Source organism: Balearica regulorum, chromosome 1 (genome assembly GCF_011004875.1).
Source record: "Balearica regulorum gibbericeps isolate bBalReg1 chromosome 1, bBalReg1.pri, whole genome shotgun sequence".
In the NCBI taxonomy this organism is placed as follows: Eukaryota; Metazoa; Chordata; class Aves; order Gruiformes; family Gruidae; genus Balearica; species Balearica regulorum.
This window is the reverse complement of record NC_046184.1, coordinates 142,487,605-142,503,359: the sequence shown is the minus strand read 5'-3', so window position 1 is coordinate 142,503,359 and position 15,755 is coordinate 142,487,605. Positions and strand designations below refer to the sequence as shown.

Sequence of the window (15,755 nt, the reverse complement as noted above, 5' to 3'; positions counted from 1 at the left end):
TTTCCCTTTTCACAAAGTGTTTGATATCACAGACACAGAAAAAGCTTTGGAAATAATTAGAAAGACAAAGATAGTATCAAACAGAAGTCAGGATTTTCATGAATGAAATCCTTACAGTTTGAAAGTCAGAAGTAGCCTAAAGTTACTCTTCTAACTTAATAGTTCTTCTAATAAAAAAATAAACCTCTTATAAGAAATCTGATATGTTTATATAAGCTACATATAATTCTGGCAAACAATGCTATTCAAGCATAATAAAAGCTCTGACTGACGCCTGCTGCTAAAAATCTGGGCGCTATGTAAATATTGGCATTGCACAACCCTCGGTTGCTCTGAACAAGCTGGGTTGGATACCATCAGCAGTATCATGGTGCTCTGACACATGTGCCCAGACAAGTTACTTCCAGTACCAAGGCACCTAATACTCGTAAAGAGCAGTGTGTGATCAGACAGCCTCCCCATATTTTCTAGTCACCTCTCTTACAAAGATCACATCTTCTGAAAAATCTGAGTAAATGGCATCTGTCATGCACTGAGCTTCTTCAAAGAATATGGCTCTCAGAGTATCTTTTCATTTTAGAACACATTAATGCTGCATGTTAGTGTCCTTATGACTCTTCTAGTTTTGCCCATCATTCATGGAATACCCATTTTAAGCCAATCCCCTCACCACCTCAAATTACCTTTTCCAGCTCTAAACATCTCCCAAAGTCTCATCTCTCCCATGATGTCTAGTATCTATCACCCATTACACACAGGTAAAAGGCCACACGCCCCTCTGCTTGTCCTCCTCTCTCTCTCTTCCTGTCCCTCTACAGCTCTCCCACCTCAGCTTTGCTTACGTATTGCTGTAATTTGTCTTCGAGGAAGGGGAAAGATGAAACATAATGCTGTAAGCAAGACACTGGAATGAGAGATCCATGAGATATCAAATCCTGAGTTCACCACAGCTTTCCCCTGTGGGTGGAGGAGAAGCATAATTTTTGATGAAGTCCAAGTTCCACTGGAGTCCACAGCAACTCTCACTAAATTTCCCTCAAGGCCTTCTCCAGTGAATTTCCACATCTCTGGGGTTTCTCTCCTTTTCATCTTATAGTCTGTGTAGCCTGCAGCTGCTACAAAGAGGGGAGCTGGCTCTTACCTTACCCAGCGGGACAAGATCTTTACATAGATCCCACTGCGATAATGCAGGCAACTATTGTTAAACCTAACTAATCAATAATAGCTGTGAATAGGTAGGTACTAAAAAAGTGTTTGTATTTGATGTATCTACTTGTTCCCACCCCTCAAATCTCACACTTCTGAAGATCTGATCCTGCAAATACTGAAACACAAGAATAATTTAATATCAACCATGACAGCATCCATGGGACTACTCAAAGGACTCCCTGCAAAGGATTATGGCTGGACTGCACATTGCTGAACCATGTGTAGGTAACACAAAGAAATATATATATTTCATATACTTACCTTCTGATACAGCTTTTACTGTACCCTAGGAACTAAAGTGGGAAGCTTATAGAGAGTTATTCAGTCTATTAAGAGCGTGAGATTTCTCAGATGATCCACGAAGTACAAAATATGAACCTCTGAATTAGCCAGCAGTTCAGAAATGTTGATTTTAAATTGGCTTAGACAGGCTTCAACCTGAAATATATTAACTGTAATCTGTCTACAATAGGCTAATAATATCCTGAAATCTGAAAGTTCTTTTTTTCTTGTGTTTGTGTGTATGCCAAGGAATATACTAAAAATCCTCACATTTTTCTCCCTCTCCTTTCCTAACCTGTAGCCAAAATCACAAACCATTCAATGAACTGCAACGGAGAAGTTAGTCAGTATTTCATTGTTAATAAATTAGACCATGCATGTTTGGTATCCATAGGTATTCTGTTATCACTAAAGATTTTGGTGTTAGCTCTCTTGGTTTTAAGATTATGAAGTACTGTAAATAATGTGTAAGTGAAAACATTAACTACAAGGCGCTGAGAAACATTTCTAGCACACAGCGAAAACTACTGACTTCAAGTTAGAAAAAACCTCAGTGGCAGGAAACAGTGACTACCGCTCATGGAATTTTATGAAGTGTTTTACTATCTGGCCCTTTTGCAGCCACAGGAAGATAGCAGACTTTCTAATGCTTCTCAACAGCAATACCATTTTAATGAATGTATTAAATAATTACACTAGTGTACATGCTGTAATTTGCTAAATGCTTTTCAACTGTACAAAGACATGGTTCTTTTCAAAAACAAAACCAAAAAATTGGCACCCAATTGCTAATTAGTGGACTAGAAGACATTTTCTTACGACCTTTTGTCAGATTAAGGTTTCTAAACTGCTTGTACTGCATCCATCTTTCTGTGGTTCATAGTTCAGCTATTTAGCTTACCTTTTTCACAGAAAATGAATTTGTTTTCTGTGTCATAGCATTCTTCTCTTTTTACCACTAGCACATTATATATATTTTTAAATGTTTATATAATACTCTATTTGCATCTTTAATAACTTTTGTCTGTTTTAAAAAACAAAAGCTGAGCATGCACATTACTGATGCAGAAAGCACAGTAATGAAACAACAGGCCTTTATTTGTCAGCTGAAATAATGTGTGCATTCAACCAAATTTCTCCTTTTAAATTAGAAATTAGAAAGTTAAATGTATATGCTAAAATCAGCTATAACAAAAAGAGATGACTCCAGTGCACTAATCTCCATTTTGAACACCCTAAATGTTCATATAGGACTTCTTAAAGTGCCTGAATTAGTTGGATTCCTAAAACTTACTGAAATTTTTGTGGGACCTGGGTATCTAGCTCTAGGAGAATACTCAGTATTTTAGTATTTATTTCATTTCTAACTAGATCCTTGAGCTAGGCAAGTGATGGAGACACATTTTAATAAAAACCCACCAATGACCTCGAAAACTGCTGAATTTCACAATCTTAGGTCAGACATGTAGTATTGATTATTTACCCAGCACAGTAATTCATGCCAAATCATATGTCTTCAATAATATTTCAATATAAATTTCATAGTTTGCATTACTGTATAATGTTAGAACTTTCCTCAATCCATCTTGAAATGTTTGGCTTTTTGATAGGTTCACACAAGCCCACAACAAGTATCATATACCTTCACATACAAACAGGATACATATTCATGGAGATAAGATGTGGAGAGATCACAAACTAATAGACGTGATTATATCAATTAATTTAAAAGAACTTGATTTAATGCAAGAGTGGCTTGAAAGAGGCTCGGCAGAAAAGGACCTGGGGGTATTGGTCAATAGCCAGCTGAATACAAACCAGCAGTGTGCCCAGGTGGCCAAGAAGACCAACAGCATCCTGGCTTGTATCGGGAATAGCGTGGCCAGCAGGACTAGGGAAGGGATGGTCCCCCTGTACTCTGTGCTGCTAAGGCCACATCTTAAGTGCTGTGTTCAGTTTTGGGCCCCTCCCTACAAGAAAGACATTGAGGTGCTGGAGAGTGTCCAGAGAAGGGCAACGAAGCTGGTGAAGGGTCTGGAGCACAAGTCTGATGAGGAGCAGCTGAGGGAACTGGGGTTGTTTAGCCTGGGGAAAAGGAGGCTGACGGGAGACCTTATCACTCTCTACAACTACCTGACAGGAGGTTGTAGCCAGGTGGGTGTTGGTCTCTTCTCCCAAGTAACAAGTGATAGGACAAGAGGAAATGGCCTCAGGTTGCACCAGGGGAGGTTCAGATTGGATATTAGGAAAAATTTCTTCACCTAAAGGGTTGTCAAGCATTGGAACAGGCTGCCCAGGGAAGTCGTCGAGTCACCATCCCTGAGGGTATTGAAAAGACGCATAGATGTGGTGCTTGGGGATATGGTTTAGTGGTGGACTTGGTAGTGCTAGGTTAACGGTTGGACTTTATGACCTTAAAGGTCTTTTCCAACCAAAATGATTCTATGATTCTATGAAATAATGCCAATATAGCATGCAAAATATTACAGCGTTACAGTTCTTGATAATAAAATGCTTGGTCCTATGAAGATAGTGACGTGGTGTAGCCCCAGCTGGCAGCTGAGCACCACGCCATTGCTCACTCACCCCTCCCCCGGCGGGATGGGGAGAAGAATGGAAAAACAACGGCAAAGCCTCGAGGGTTGGGATAAGGACAGTTTACCGGGACAGCAAGGGAGAGGGAAACAATCAACAACAGTACTGATAACAGAAAGAAATTTACCAATATGACCGGACGATCCACCGACCGGATGCTCAGCCAGTCCCAGAGCCACGCCAAGCCCACCCCTGCCCGACTAGCCCCCTTTTATGGCGAGCATGATGTCACATGGTATGGAATAGCCCCCGGCCAGCTTGGGTCACCTGTCCTGGCTCCTTATGAAATTAACTCTATCCTCGCCAGAACCAGGACAGATATAGAGAGGAAAATTCTTATTAGGTTGCTGATGGTCTGATTCAGAAGTCATGGGACCCATACAAAGTTTGGTTTTCAAAACCTAATGGTGACTTTGGGTCAGCCTCTTAAAAGCATATGACTGCCTACAAATGCATTGTACAGATGCCTCGCCCACAGGGTCTTCCCCATATGCTAAAATTAAAAATACCTCTTCCTATCAAGAATTCTAGAGCTTCCAGATCTGTAAGAAATAAGTAAGCACTAGGTGACACTAAGAAACCTGCTCTTCTAGATGTGCGCACTGAGACATAAGAAAATCAACCATGTCATTATGAGATGTCCTACAAGCCACCTAATGGTCATGCAAAATGCTTTCCTGTTGTCAGCAGAATTTTCTGACAGAGAATGTACATACTCACTGACAATATGCCCAACGACTCATTCCTATCAGACCTTAAAATATTGCAAGCATTGTCCTCTTCCAGAGACCCAAGCTTGTGTCCAGGGGATCATGTGGTGAAGGTTGTGAAGCTTGCAACTGTGATCTGGCTTTTGAGTGAGTAATGCCTCCAGCCCTTCAGTCCACGATGGATTGAATCTCCCTCCTTAGTGCATTGATTACAGTGAAAAAAAGTGATAAAAAAAAGGCTAGGGAAGGGAAAGGGAAAAGGAAAAGCCTACCAGTTAGCCCCAATGTCAGCATTTGTCTTGGATCTGCTCAACGCTGGTGGAAAGTCAAGAGAAGCTGTTCAAAGGTTTTTGCATCAGGCCATTTCTCCTCCATATGTTAATTTTCCTCTTGCACACCAAGAAATCACTTGGATTTTCACTACAAAACTAGTAACAAAACTAAATGCTACAGATTATTTACTAGAGCAAACAAAAAGAACAAAAAAACCCCAACAAACCAACCCAACAAAAAAAACAAAACCAAAAAACAACTGGCATAGAGCTTTCAGAAGTGGAGGTTGGTGACTTGCCAGGTAATGGTTGGAGAATAACCTAATTATACGGCAGTCTTTACAGCAGCTTTGGACACGATCGCTTCTGTGATTCTGTTAAAGATTCAGCATAAACCAGAGTTGGACCATTCATTTCATTGTCGTTTCTAACACAATTTTCTCAAACAACAGATTTCTCTTGCCAGCTGTATTTAGTAACCAAGCATAAGTGAAATCAAATGCCCTTCTTGCAGGTCATGAAAATATGGACTGATTCAGGCAAATACTAGTCTCAAGCTTCTTTCTTAAAAGAAGCTTTGGGCCTACACTCTTTGGTCTCATATCATATTAGGCACTTTAGGAGATGTATTTTCATATAACTTTATTTCTTGATTAAGAAGAGATATTTAACTCTAATTTTGATCCATTCTGCTTCAGCAGGAGCTAGGGTAGTACAAAAGCCTTTATTCAAGAGGCTTCCCAGCTTTTCTGTTTCTTCAGACCCATCATTTCTCCCCCAAGCTGCCCCCAAGCCCCTGCTACACAGTCCTGGCTTTGCTCGTGTGGACGATCAACGGAGGGTAGGAGATGCCTGACGAGTGCATAGATCTCAAACCCTTTTTTCCCCACAAAATGCTGTTTTTTCAAATAGTGTTGTTCCCATCTGTGTAACAGTTTGTACTCAGCATCTTTAAAAGTAGGCAATTAAAACTGGAAAGATTTTGTAACCAGGATTAAATATCCACTACCTCTGATTATTGCACTATTAGAATAATAATGGTAGGCTTTTTTGACTAATCAAATAAAAATGAACATTTAATTAAACATTTCACGAATGTTTCATATCAATCAGGAAATAAAATAGTCTTGAATTTTTATTGCAACATTTGCTTTTGTTACTGAGAGCTCTTTAAGGCATCAACAAATGCAGCAAACCCATTTATTTATAACATATTTGCCCTCACTAGGTGCACTGGAAAACAGAAAATGTTCTTTGGGATGTCTTAATAAAAATACATCCGAATAATTGCAAAAACAAGAACAGCAACATATAACAGCAGAAAACTTCTAAAAGAAGCCTAAATTGTTGCTGGTGGGTTTTTCCCCTAGTTAAATAGGTGAAAATTCCCCTTTAGGAAAGTGCATGCAGAGCATGCAGGGGTTTTGGAGGAAAATTATTGTACAGGCTGGTTTCCAAAAATACTGTGCCTATAAAACATAATTAGATGGTAAGTATGTAAATAACAAAAGTTAAAATACCTAAGAGTAATGAGATTCATTTGATAATTGTATGAATGCAAGATAAATGTCCTTTTAATTTGTTCTCTGACCACTGAGGACACAACTTTATGGACAACTTTCCAGCAGCACTTTGATCTAAGTAGTGACTGCCCTGAGGTCACTGGATAATTTGGTAGATGATTATATTTCAGAGGGATTAATCCCCCAACCCATCTCATGAGGCAGCCACAGTAAACACATGTGCTCATATAGGGAAAATATAGGGGATAGAAAGTAAATAAAGGGGAAATGACAGATTTTTGTACAGACATAAAGTACAGCTTTCCTTTTTTTTTCTTTTTTTTTCCTTTTTTTTTTTCATTAGGGATGCTCAGATTCTTGTGCAGTCGCATGATTTTTAGTGCTGAAGAGCTAAAAATCACAGCAAAGGAACAAGACTTGCAATAACATCACAAGCAGGGGTGGCACTGAAGTGTCCAGTCTGCTCAGCTAACCATCTCTACAAAAAATGCAATTTGACTCCTAGAAAGACATCCCTGTTAATGCAGCCATATTGTAACCTGCTGTATGGTTCAGATAATTGATTTGAAACGTGAAGTGATAGATGAGAGTCTCATTTGTCACATCTTGCTCTGCAGATATGTGAAGAAAAAACCAGAACTCACCATTATTCACCAGGACATGGAGTGGACAATTCTTTGCTCTAAACCGCTGCACAAATTGCCGTATAGACTTCATGGAAGCCAAATCACAGTATAAAAACTCCACTGGGAGAGAAGAAGAGATGAACAAAAACAGAGTTAAGTCAGTTACAATGATATAAAAACACACTTAAAGACATCAACAAGGACTCCTGTGATAAAGTCACCAGGAAAATAAAGATTCTAAAAATAAACCAGGCTTTGAAAATTATGGGTCTCGGAAGGTTCCTTCTTACTCCTTCCTTCATTTCTATTTTTAAACTATTGACTCTTCACAGAGCAAATATGAGGAATGCTGCTGCCAGGAGGTGATGAAGGGTATCAAACGGAGCAAATATGTCCTAGTCCTACTGCTTTTTTACTGCTACAATTTAGGATGAGGGACTACAGCGCTTCAGTGCTGAGATGATCAAGACGTGGCAGCTGGAAATCAAACAGGGAGATGAGAAGCCACATCAGGCACCACAATGTTTCCCTGTGTTTCTGATGCCAAATATGCTGCCCTGTGTTTTTTCCCAGATTATCTGCTGTCTGTGGTCTGAACAGTGATGAAGTCTGACAACATGTTAGAAAACAAAGCTTTACTGAGGCAGTAAGAAAGATGAGCAACAGTGTGCCCATACGACGACTCCTCCAATCACCGAAAGCAAACATGGCATCCTAGGTGATGCTGTGGCTTCAGGTGGACATCCAGGACACCTGGTGTCCGGATCACCCGGCAGCAACAACCGGTCACATAAATGCCTTTTGAATGTGTGTAAGAGTCATGCTGCCCCTTGGGTCCAGCAATGGCAGTGTGATTTGAGAGGCTCACACCTCACATGGATACTGTGGGTATCATCCTGACTGCACTGCCAATGTCGGTCAAGGGGCAGGGTGGAAGGGAGCAGCGTGTCAGCAGTCTGCCTACGCCAGTGATGTTGGTCAAGGGATATAGTGTCAGCATCTCAAAACATATTTAACACTGGTATGTTTTTATTTCCAAGAAAATATGTCTCTAACAAAAGCATACATTGTCCAAAGCATTAGTCAGCCATTGACTTTCACTAGAACACTACAAAATTAATTAATTAAAATAAAAAAGATTACTTAAATCCGCCAATAACTGTAAACCCATCAGGTCTGAAAATTCTCCTCCTGTTGCAGTTGTTCAGCTTTCACCCCCTGACTCTCACAGCACTGCTTTATTGGTTGCCTTGCTTTGCGTGACAGCCACAACCAGGGTTATGAAGTGAAAACAAGTGGCGGCCCCCCACCAACAGCAATAGCTATCCCCACATCCACAATCCAAATGCTTTAGAAACTCTGCAAAGAGGAAAAAGAAAGAAAATTGTGACCTCATCCACCTGTTTTAGCCTTTTAGAAAGTATATGTATTGCATACGAGGCTTATGTTTTGTTCCAGCATTAGCTATGTTTTAAGCAAGAAAATGTGAGTCTCTAGCGCAGATGTTATTCTCTCTTCTGGTTTGCTCCACGTTGTGGTGGGACTCCAAGTCAGCTGGATGTGGTCAGCTCCACACCAGCCAGATCCAGTACACTAGGGCTCTGAGGTGGATTTGCCTGAACTTCTTCCATGAAGTGAATTTTCCAAGAAAGACCAAAAGGTGTTTCAACTTTCGAAAGTCAGATAGTAGTGAGCAACCTCCAGTGACTAAGTTGAGCAGAAAGGCAGGCAAAGGCTGTGCAAAGCATGCTCCCCGCTCACTGTGTCCTTGCAGGGTGAGTCCTTTCTATACAGTTTGATTTCAGCAAACTCCCATATTTCCCAAGCTGTGGCTGCCTCTTCCCAGATGCTCGGTCCCCAGGATGGTTTTGGCCACCACAGCTGAGGACTGGGGCTCCAGGTCCTCGCTGTGTTTTCCCCGCTCCCCTCCGCCCTCCCACCTTGCAGCCTGAGGGCTGCTCCCCTGTGCTCCATGGGAAGAAACAGCCGTCTCCTTCCTTGTACGTGGCTTCCCTCACCTCTTTCTATGAAAGAAACAGCCTTTGAAAAAAAAGAAAATTAAAAACACACAGTTCTTCACACATGCTAAAGAAAGCCTTTCTGACAAGAACATTAAACTATTGGGTAAACAGGCTCCAACGCAGGCTGCAGCAAGAGACCTTTCCTGTTACTCTTTTCCCTGGTCCATCAGTGATGTTCACCGAACTTCCATCCTGTCGCAACCAAGGCTGCAAGCTATAATGCCTCTTTATAGTGTGCCTGTACAATAAGAGTCTAGGAAAGCCTGCAGGCACAATAGCAAGCTAAATAACAAAAGACAGTCACGGGTCTTATTAAAATCCTTTACAGGAGAACAGTTCCTTCAGTTCCCTTCAGTTTTACACAATATTTTGAACCAAGACAGTATTAGTCCTCTGAAATTGTCTTAGTGAATTTATATAAATTACTCAGTGGCTTTTTCCATTAAAAAATCCAACCAAAAAAACCCCCCACCAAAAAACAAAAAACCAAAACTTAGTTTCCAGTTTTAAGATAGTATAAATACATTTTTTCGAAAAGGCTGCAAAGTCATACCATTTCAATGACACTGACCCATGAATAACACTGGACTCTTGAGCTCCCTATAGACCTTTAGGAGGTCTTCAATTTTGTTTAATTTCACACACGTCCTGCATCTGGAGGTGGTAAGAAAATGCAAAAGTTATTAACTCCTGTAAAGAAGAGAGTTATTCAGGACATTCCTCTTGTGGCCTAGCAGCTATATAAAACCACATGAACAGCACTGTAATTGCTCAGATGCACAAAACCTGGTTGTACTTATTAGTAACTAGTGCAACAACGAATGGAGTAAAGACCTAGGTGAAGCTTTATGCTGACTCTGCTGTTGTTCTACTTCTCCAGGCAGTTCATCAAGGAGAGATTAGGGAAAGCATGATCAACTTCTTGGGAGGCAGCCACTCACACTGCCAATGGAGGAGTCCCTCTTAATACAAAATATTCATCTTGGTACAGAAAGCATTGGACTTCTATCAGCTGCAGTATTATTTTGTGTCACAGTGTAAGGTCCAACCACTTATTCACCACCCGTACGAGCTGTGGCAACATTATTGACTCTCCTGGATTTTGGTAATGACACGATATGTGCAAGGAAAGCAGGCCCCTGAGAACATTCACTGAGCTAAATTTTAATATCTCCCCTCATCTGACCTTGAAATTGTGCTTTTCTTCATTGCCAACTACAATGGTGGTTAGATAACCAGGGTGCCAAGGCGAGTGCTTTTCAGGCCGAATGGTACAATCCCATCCTTCCTGGGAATTAACTTTTTGCTAGGTCTGTCTGATCTCCCCTCCCTTAATTTTGTAGTTTTGGAGAGCAACTGCTGTCCTTTATTATGACCATACAGTGCCCAGAGTAATGGCATACTAGGCCAAGGCTATCATTACTAAGTTTATTTACTTGCTTACTTGGGCAGCGCATCATCATATTGAGTATTTGTAAAGCACTTGCCATCAAAAGATCAGAACATGCTTTGGAAAGGAAAACAAACAAACAAAGCAAACCCCAAACTTCTTTTTGCTCACGGGGCAGAAACATTAATGGCCAAAGTCCTTGTTCGTGCTTATTTGTGCATGGCGGCTCTTTGCCGGGAGGGCAGTCTCACTGGCACGAGCGCCGCAATGAATGAGGTGCTGTTCCACTCGAGAAAGAGTGCCAACACATGGCTCCAAGTCCTGTGCTGACTCAGCAGAAGGGCCATGAACAGAAACCCAGTTTCTTCTTTGTCCCACGGTATTTAATTTTTTTTAGCAGGGTACTGAAGAATTACACATATAGAAGCTAAGGACAATGGTTAGTTTTTAGAATATTTCAAAGCATGCACAAGTATAGTAAGCAAGTCATTTTTTAAAATGTCTTAAGTAATAAAGACCAGTGTTTAATAATGTAAGAAAATGACCAAACCTAAACGTAAACTAGCAATGTGACTTCAATCACTTTTCAGAAACAATGATGGCAAAAGGTTTTCTGTGTGGGATAAATATGAGCAAAAAGAATAAATACGTGCAATAGCAATAGGCAAACTGAAACATATGCCAAAATTAATATTTAGATATGTTACTTCTTACCTTTTTGTTTGTCTGCCACTAGACTTAAAATTATTCAAGCACCTAATAATTGACAATAGTGGTCATTATGCTTTTGAGTTTACTAACTCAATGTTTTCAAAACTAATTGGTTAGTTTGATTTGCTGTATGACATTAAGAACAAAAATGGGGAATAGAATCTACATGTAGAATATCTGCATCTAATGCTACTGAAATACTGTATTTTCCAACTCTACCCCATTTTATCTCTCCTTCTCCTATACTTCCCCTTGCTTTCAGGTACTTCTAGAATGACAGACATGCCCGTATTTCTTTCTTCTAGTGGATATGTTCCTTGTTCTTATCTAAATAATCTTTCCAATGAAAGCAAGTGAGTACATAATTGTCAGACACTGGCTAAAATATTCACTGTTAAAAATATTTTTCTATGATTTTATTGTAATTTGATGACTCAGTTGTCAGTTATTAGCTAATAAAATATAAAAGAAGCATAATTTCCCAAAAGACAGCTAGAGTTACTTATGCCATTCTTCACATATGAATAGATATATATATGATGGTGCTACAATTGCTGCTTTGCCTAATTGCTTTCTTTCAAATATGTATCTGCCTGGCGGAGCATCTTTTCAGTAACAGAGAAGGTGGTACGATGTTTTTCAGACTGCTCCTCCATAAGGCCATATGAATTCTACAAAGCTATGCTGGCTGACCACACACACCACCACTGAGCATCTGAAAGTTCAGTGCCTTTTCCTGCACTGTGCGCCCTCTGCTCACTTGGCTATGGTAACTGGAGTCAGAGGGCCTGAACGACAGGCACCTGGCAGCTTTTGGAGAGTTTTTTGACACCATGAGTCCCACAGGATCTCAGAGGAGCCTCAGCATTAGGAGAGCCTCACACAGCCCCTGAGTGCTCATGCTCCCCCGAGTTTCTCCCTTTGGGTCAACTTCCCCATTTCTGTCCATCTGCTTCTTCACGCTATTGGTACACCTTTCTTTTTAACATCTAGAGTTCCCTTCCTTTGCTTTTCGCACCAGCCCAGTCAACTCTGGTTGCACATTTCTTCTGTGTCTGTATCAGAGTTTCCTGGAGTGTGTGGAAGATAAATTCCGGACATAGCTGGTGAATGAGCCAACTAGGGAAGTCACCCCACTGGACCTCCGTTGTTTGTGAATGAAGAAGGACTTGTGAGTGATGTGATGGTTGGAGGCCATCTTGGGCATAGTGATCATGAAATGATAGAGTTCTTGATTCTTGGAGAAATAAAGAGGGGGGTCAGAAGAACTGCTACCTTGAACTTGCGGAGGGCAGACTCTGGCCTATTTAGGAGCCTGGTTGGCAGAGTCCCTTGGGAGGCAGTCCTGAAGGGCAAAGGAGTCCAGGATGGCTGGACACTCTTCTAGAAGGAAATCTTAAAGGTGCAGGAACAGGCTGTCCCCATGTGCCAAAAGACGAGCTGGCAGGGAAGAAGACCGGCCTGACTGAACAGAGGGCTTTGACTGGAGCTCAGGGGAAAAAAAAAGAGAATTTATAACCTTTGGAAGAAGGGGCAGACAACTCAGGAGGACTACAAGGATATCGTGAGGTTACACCGGGAGAAAATTAGAAGGGACAAAGCACAACTGGAACTTAATCTGGCTACTGCTGTAAAAGACAATTAAAAATGTTTCTAGAAATACATTAGCAACAAAAGGAGGGCTATGGAGAATCTCCATCCTTTATTTGGTGTGGGGTGAAACATAGTGACAAAAGATAAGGAAAAGGTTGAGGTAATTAATGATTTCTTTGCGTTAGTCTTTTGCAGTAAGACCAGTTGTCCTCTAGGCACCCAGGACCCTGAGCTGGAAGACGGGGACAGGGAGCAGAATAGAGACCCCATAATCCAAGGGAAATGTTTAGCAACCTGCTGCACCACTTAGACATACACAAATCTATGGGGTCAGAGGGGATCCACCTAAGGCTGCTGAGAGAGCTGGTGGAAGTGCTAACCAAGACACTTTCCATCATTTATCAGCAGTCTTGGCTAACCAGGGAGGTCCCAGTTGGCTGGAGGTTAGCCAATGTGATGCCCATCTACAAGAAGGGCCAAAAGGAGGATCCAGGGAACTACAGGCCTTGGTGCTGGGGAAAGTTATGGCGCAGATCACCTTGCATGCCATCATGAGGCACATACAGGACAACAAGGCAATCAGACCCAGTGAGCATGGGTTTATGAAAGGCAGATCCTGCTTGACCAACCTGATCTTCTACGACAAGGTGACCGCTTAGTGGATGAGGGAAAGGCTGTAGATGTTGTCTACCTAGACTTTAGTGAAGTCTTTGACACCGTTTCTTACAGCATTCTCCTGGAGAAAATGGCTGCTCATGGCTTGGACAGGCGTATGCTTTGTTGGGTAAAAAACTGGCTGGGTGGCTGGGCCCAAAGAGTTGTGGTGAATGGAGTTAAATCCAGTTGGTGGCCAGTCACAAGTGGTGTTCCCCACGGCTCAGTACTGGGGCCAGTTCTCTTTAATATCTTTATCAATGATCTGGATGACAGGATCAAGTGCACCCTCAGTAAGGTTGCAGATGACACCAAGCTGGGCAGGAGTGTTCATCTGCCTGAGGGTAGGAAGGCTCTACAGAGGGATCTGGACAGGCTGGACCGATGGGCTGAGGCCAGTTGTATGAGGTTCAACAAGGCTCAGTGCCGGGTCCTGCACTTGGGTCATAACAACCCCATGCAGCGCTACAGGCTTGGGGAAGAGTGGCTGGAAAGGTGCCTGGTGGAAGAGCACCTGGGGATGTTGGTTGATAGCCAAACGAGTATGAGCCAGCAATGTGCCCAGGTGGCCAAGAAGGCCAACAGCATCCTGGCTTGTATCAGAAATGGTGTGGCCAGCAGGACTAGGGAAAGGATCATCCCCCTGTACTCAGCGCTGGTGAGGCCACACCTCGAGTGCTGTGTTCGGTTTTGGGCCCCTCCCTACAAGAAAGACATTGAGGTGCTGGAGTGTGTCCAAAGAAGGGCAACGAAGCTGACGAAGGGTCTAGAGCATAAATGTTACGAGGAGGTGCTGAAGGAACTGGCGTTGTTTAGTCTGGGGAAAAAGGGAGGGGAAGGGAGACTTTATTGGTCTCTACAACTACTTGAAGAGAGGTTGTAGCCAGATGGGTGTTGCTCTCTTCTCCCAAGTAACAACTGCTAGGACAAGAGGAAATGGCCTCAGGTTGCACCAGGGGAGGTTTAGATTGGATAACACGAAAAAAAATCTTCACCAAAATGGTTGTCAATCACTGAAACAAGCTGCCTAAGGAAGAGGTTGAGGCACCATGCCTGGAGGTATTTCAAAGACCTGTAGATGTGGTGCTTAGGGACATGGTGCAGTGGTGGACTTGGCAGTGCTAGGTTAATGGACTTGATGATCTTAAAGGTCTTTTCCAAACTAAGTGATTCTATGATTCTATAAAAAGCATGAAATGGGAATTCTGGTCTACTGTGAAAGGAAAATTCAGAAGCAAAAAGAATGGTCAGATATTGCAGTGTGATCAGGGACTGTAATTTCTGAGATATTCACGGATCAGCTGAACACAGGAAAATGCAATGTTTGGGCTCCTGCAAAGACTATCACTTAGGTTGGATTCAGATCAGATTAAGATGAGTTGGAGGCCACCTACCAATTACCACATTTGCTGTATTCAACTCTAACTCATCTTGAAATTATTATGAACAGCTACAGCTCCACTTCAGCTGTAAGTCAGATTCAACTTTCTTTTATTACTTATGTCAAAGCAGTTGTCCATCATGCTTTCACTTTCTCTTTTTCTGTTAGAAACATAAGCAGGGGATCCATTCTAGGGAACGCTGCAACTCTACCCAGCACGGCAGGGAGCCGAGAACTCATATTTCATGGTGGAAGGAGGACTACAGCAAGGATTGCTTTGCCTGTTCCCATTTGCCACCCATCTATCCAGTATCTGAAAACGCCAGCAGGAAGAGTTACTTCTCCAGCAAGGCACAAAGAATGGTATCCAGACAAGATAATAAAAAATGGTGCTCAGTAGCCACATATTCATGCTCAAAAATGTGTTGCAAAGCTCCACATGGGTGCATTGTTCTCTGGCTGCCGTATCTCCACAGGATGCACTGAGGAATTTGGCCTATCATCTGCTGTTCTGCCTCCCAGAGTTATACTTTGGCTTCTGCACAGCAGCAAGGAGAAATGTTGTCCTGCTCATGAAAGAAGTTAGTATGCTTCTGAGCACCTGGACAGTGCAACAGAGATGTTTATCAGAAAGTGCTCTTAATAGGCAAATATCTACCATCTGATAAATATTGCGTTGCAGAGCTAGAGAAGCTCTGTCAGCAAGGTGACAGGTGGAAATGAAGTGCAGCAAACCCCAAGAGAGAAAAAGTATGAACTATGAGGAACAGAAGACATAAAGCAGTAAT

At 41.9% G+C, this 15,755-nt stretch overlaps 1 protein-coding gene across 1 annotated transcript in view; it reads right to left on the bottom strand.

Annotated features, from left to right (window-relative positions):
* Window positions 1-15,755, bottom strand: part of DHRSX (dehydrogenase/reductase X-linked) — a 171,662-nt gene that overhangs the window by 54,101 nt on the left and 101,806 nt on the right. The window contains 1 exon segment of the mRNA XM_075736658.1: window positions 7,236-7,337. Within this exon segment, the coding sequence (XP_075592773.1) occupies window positions 7,236-7,337 (102 nt within the window).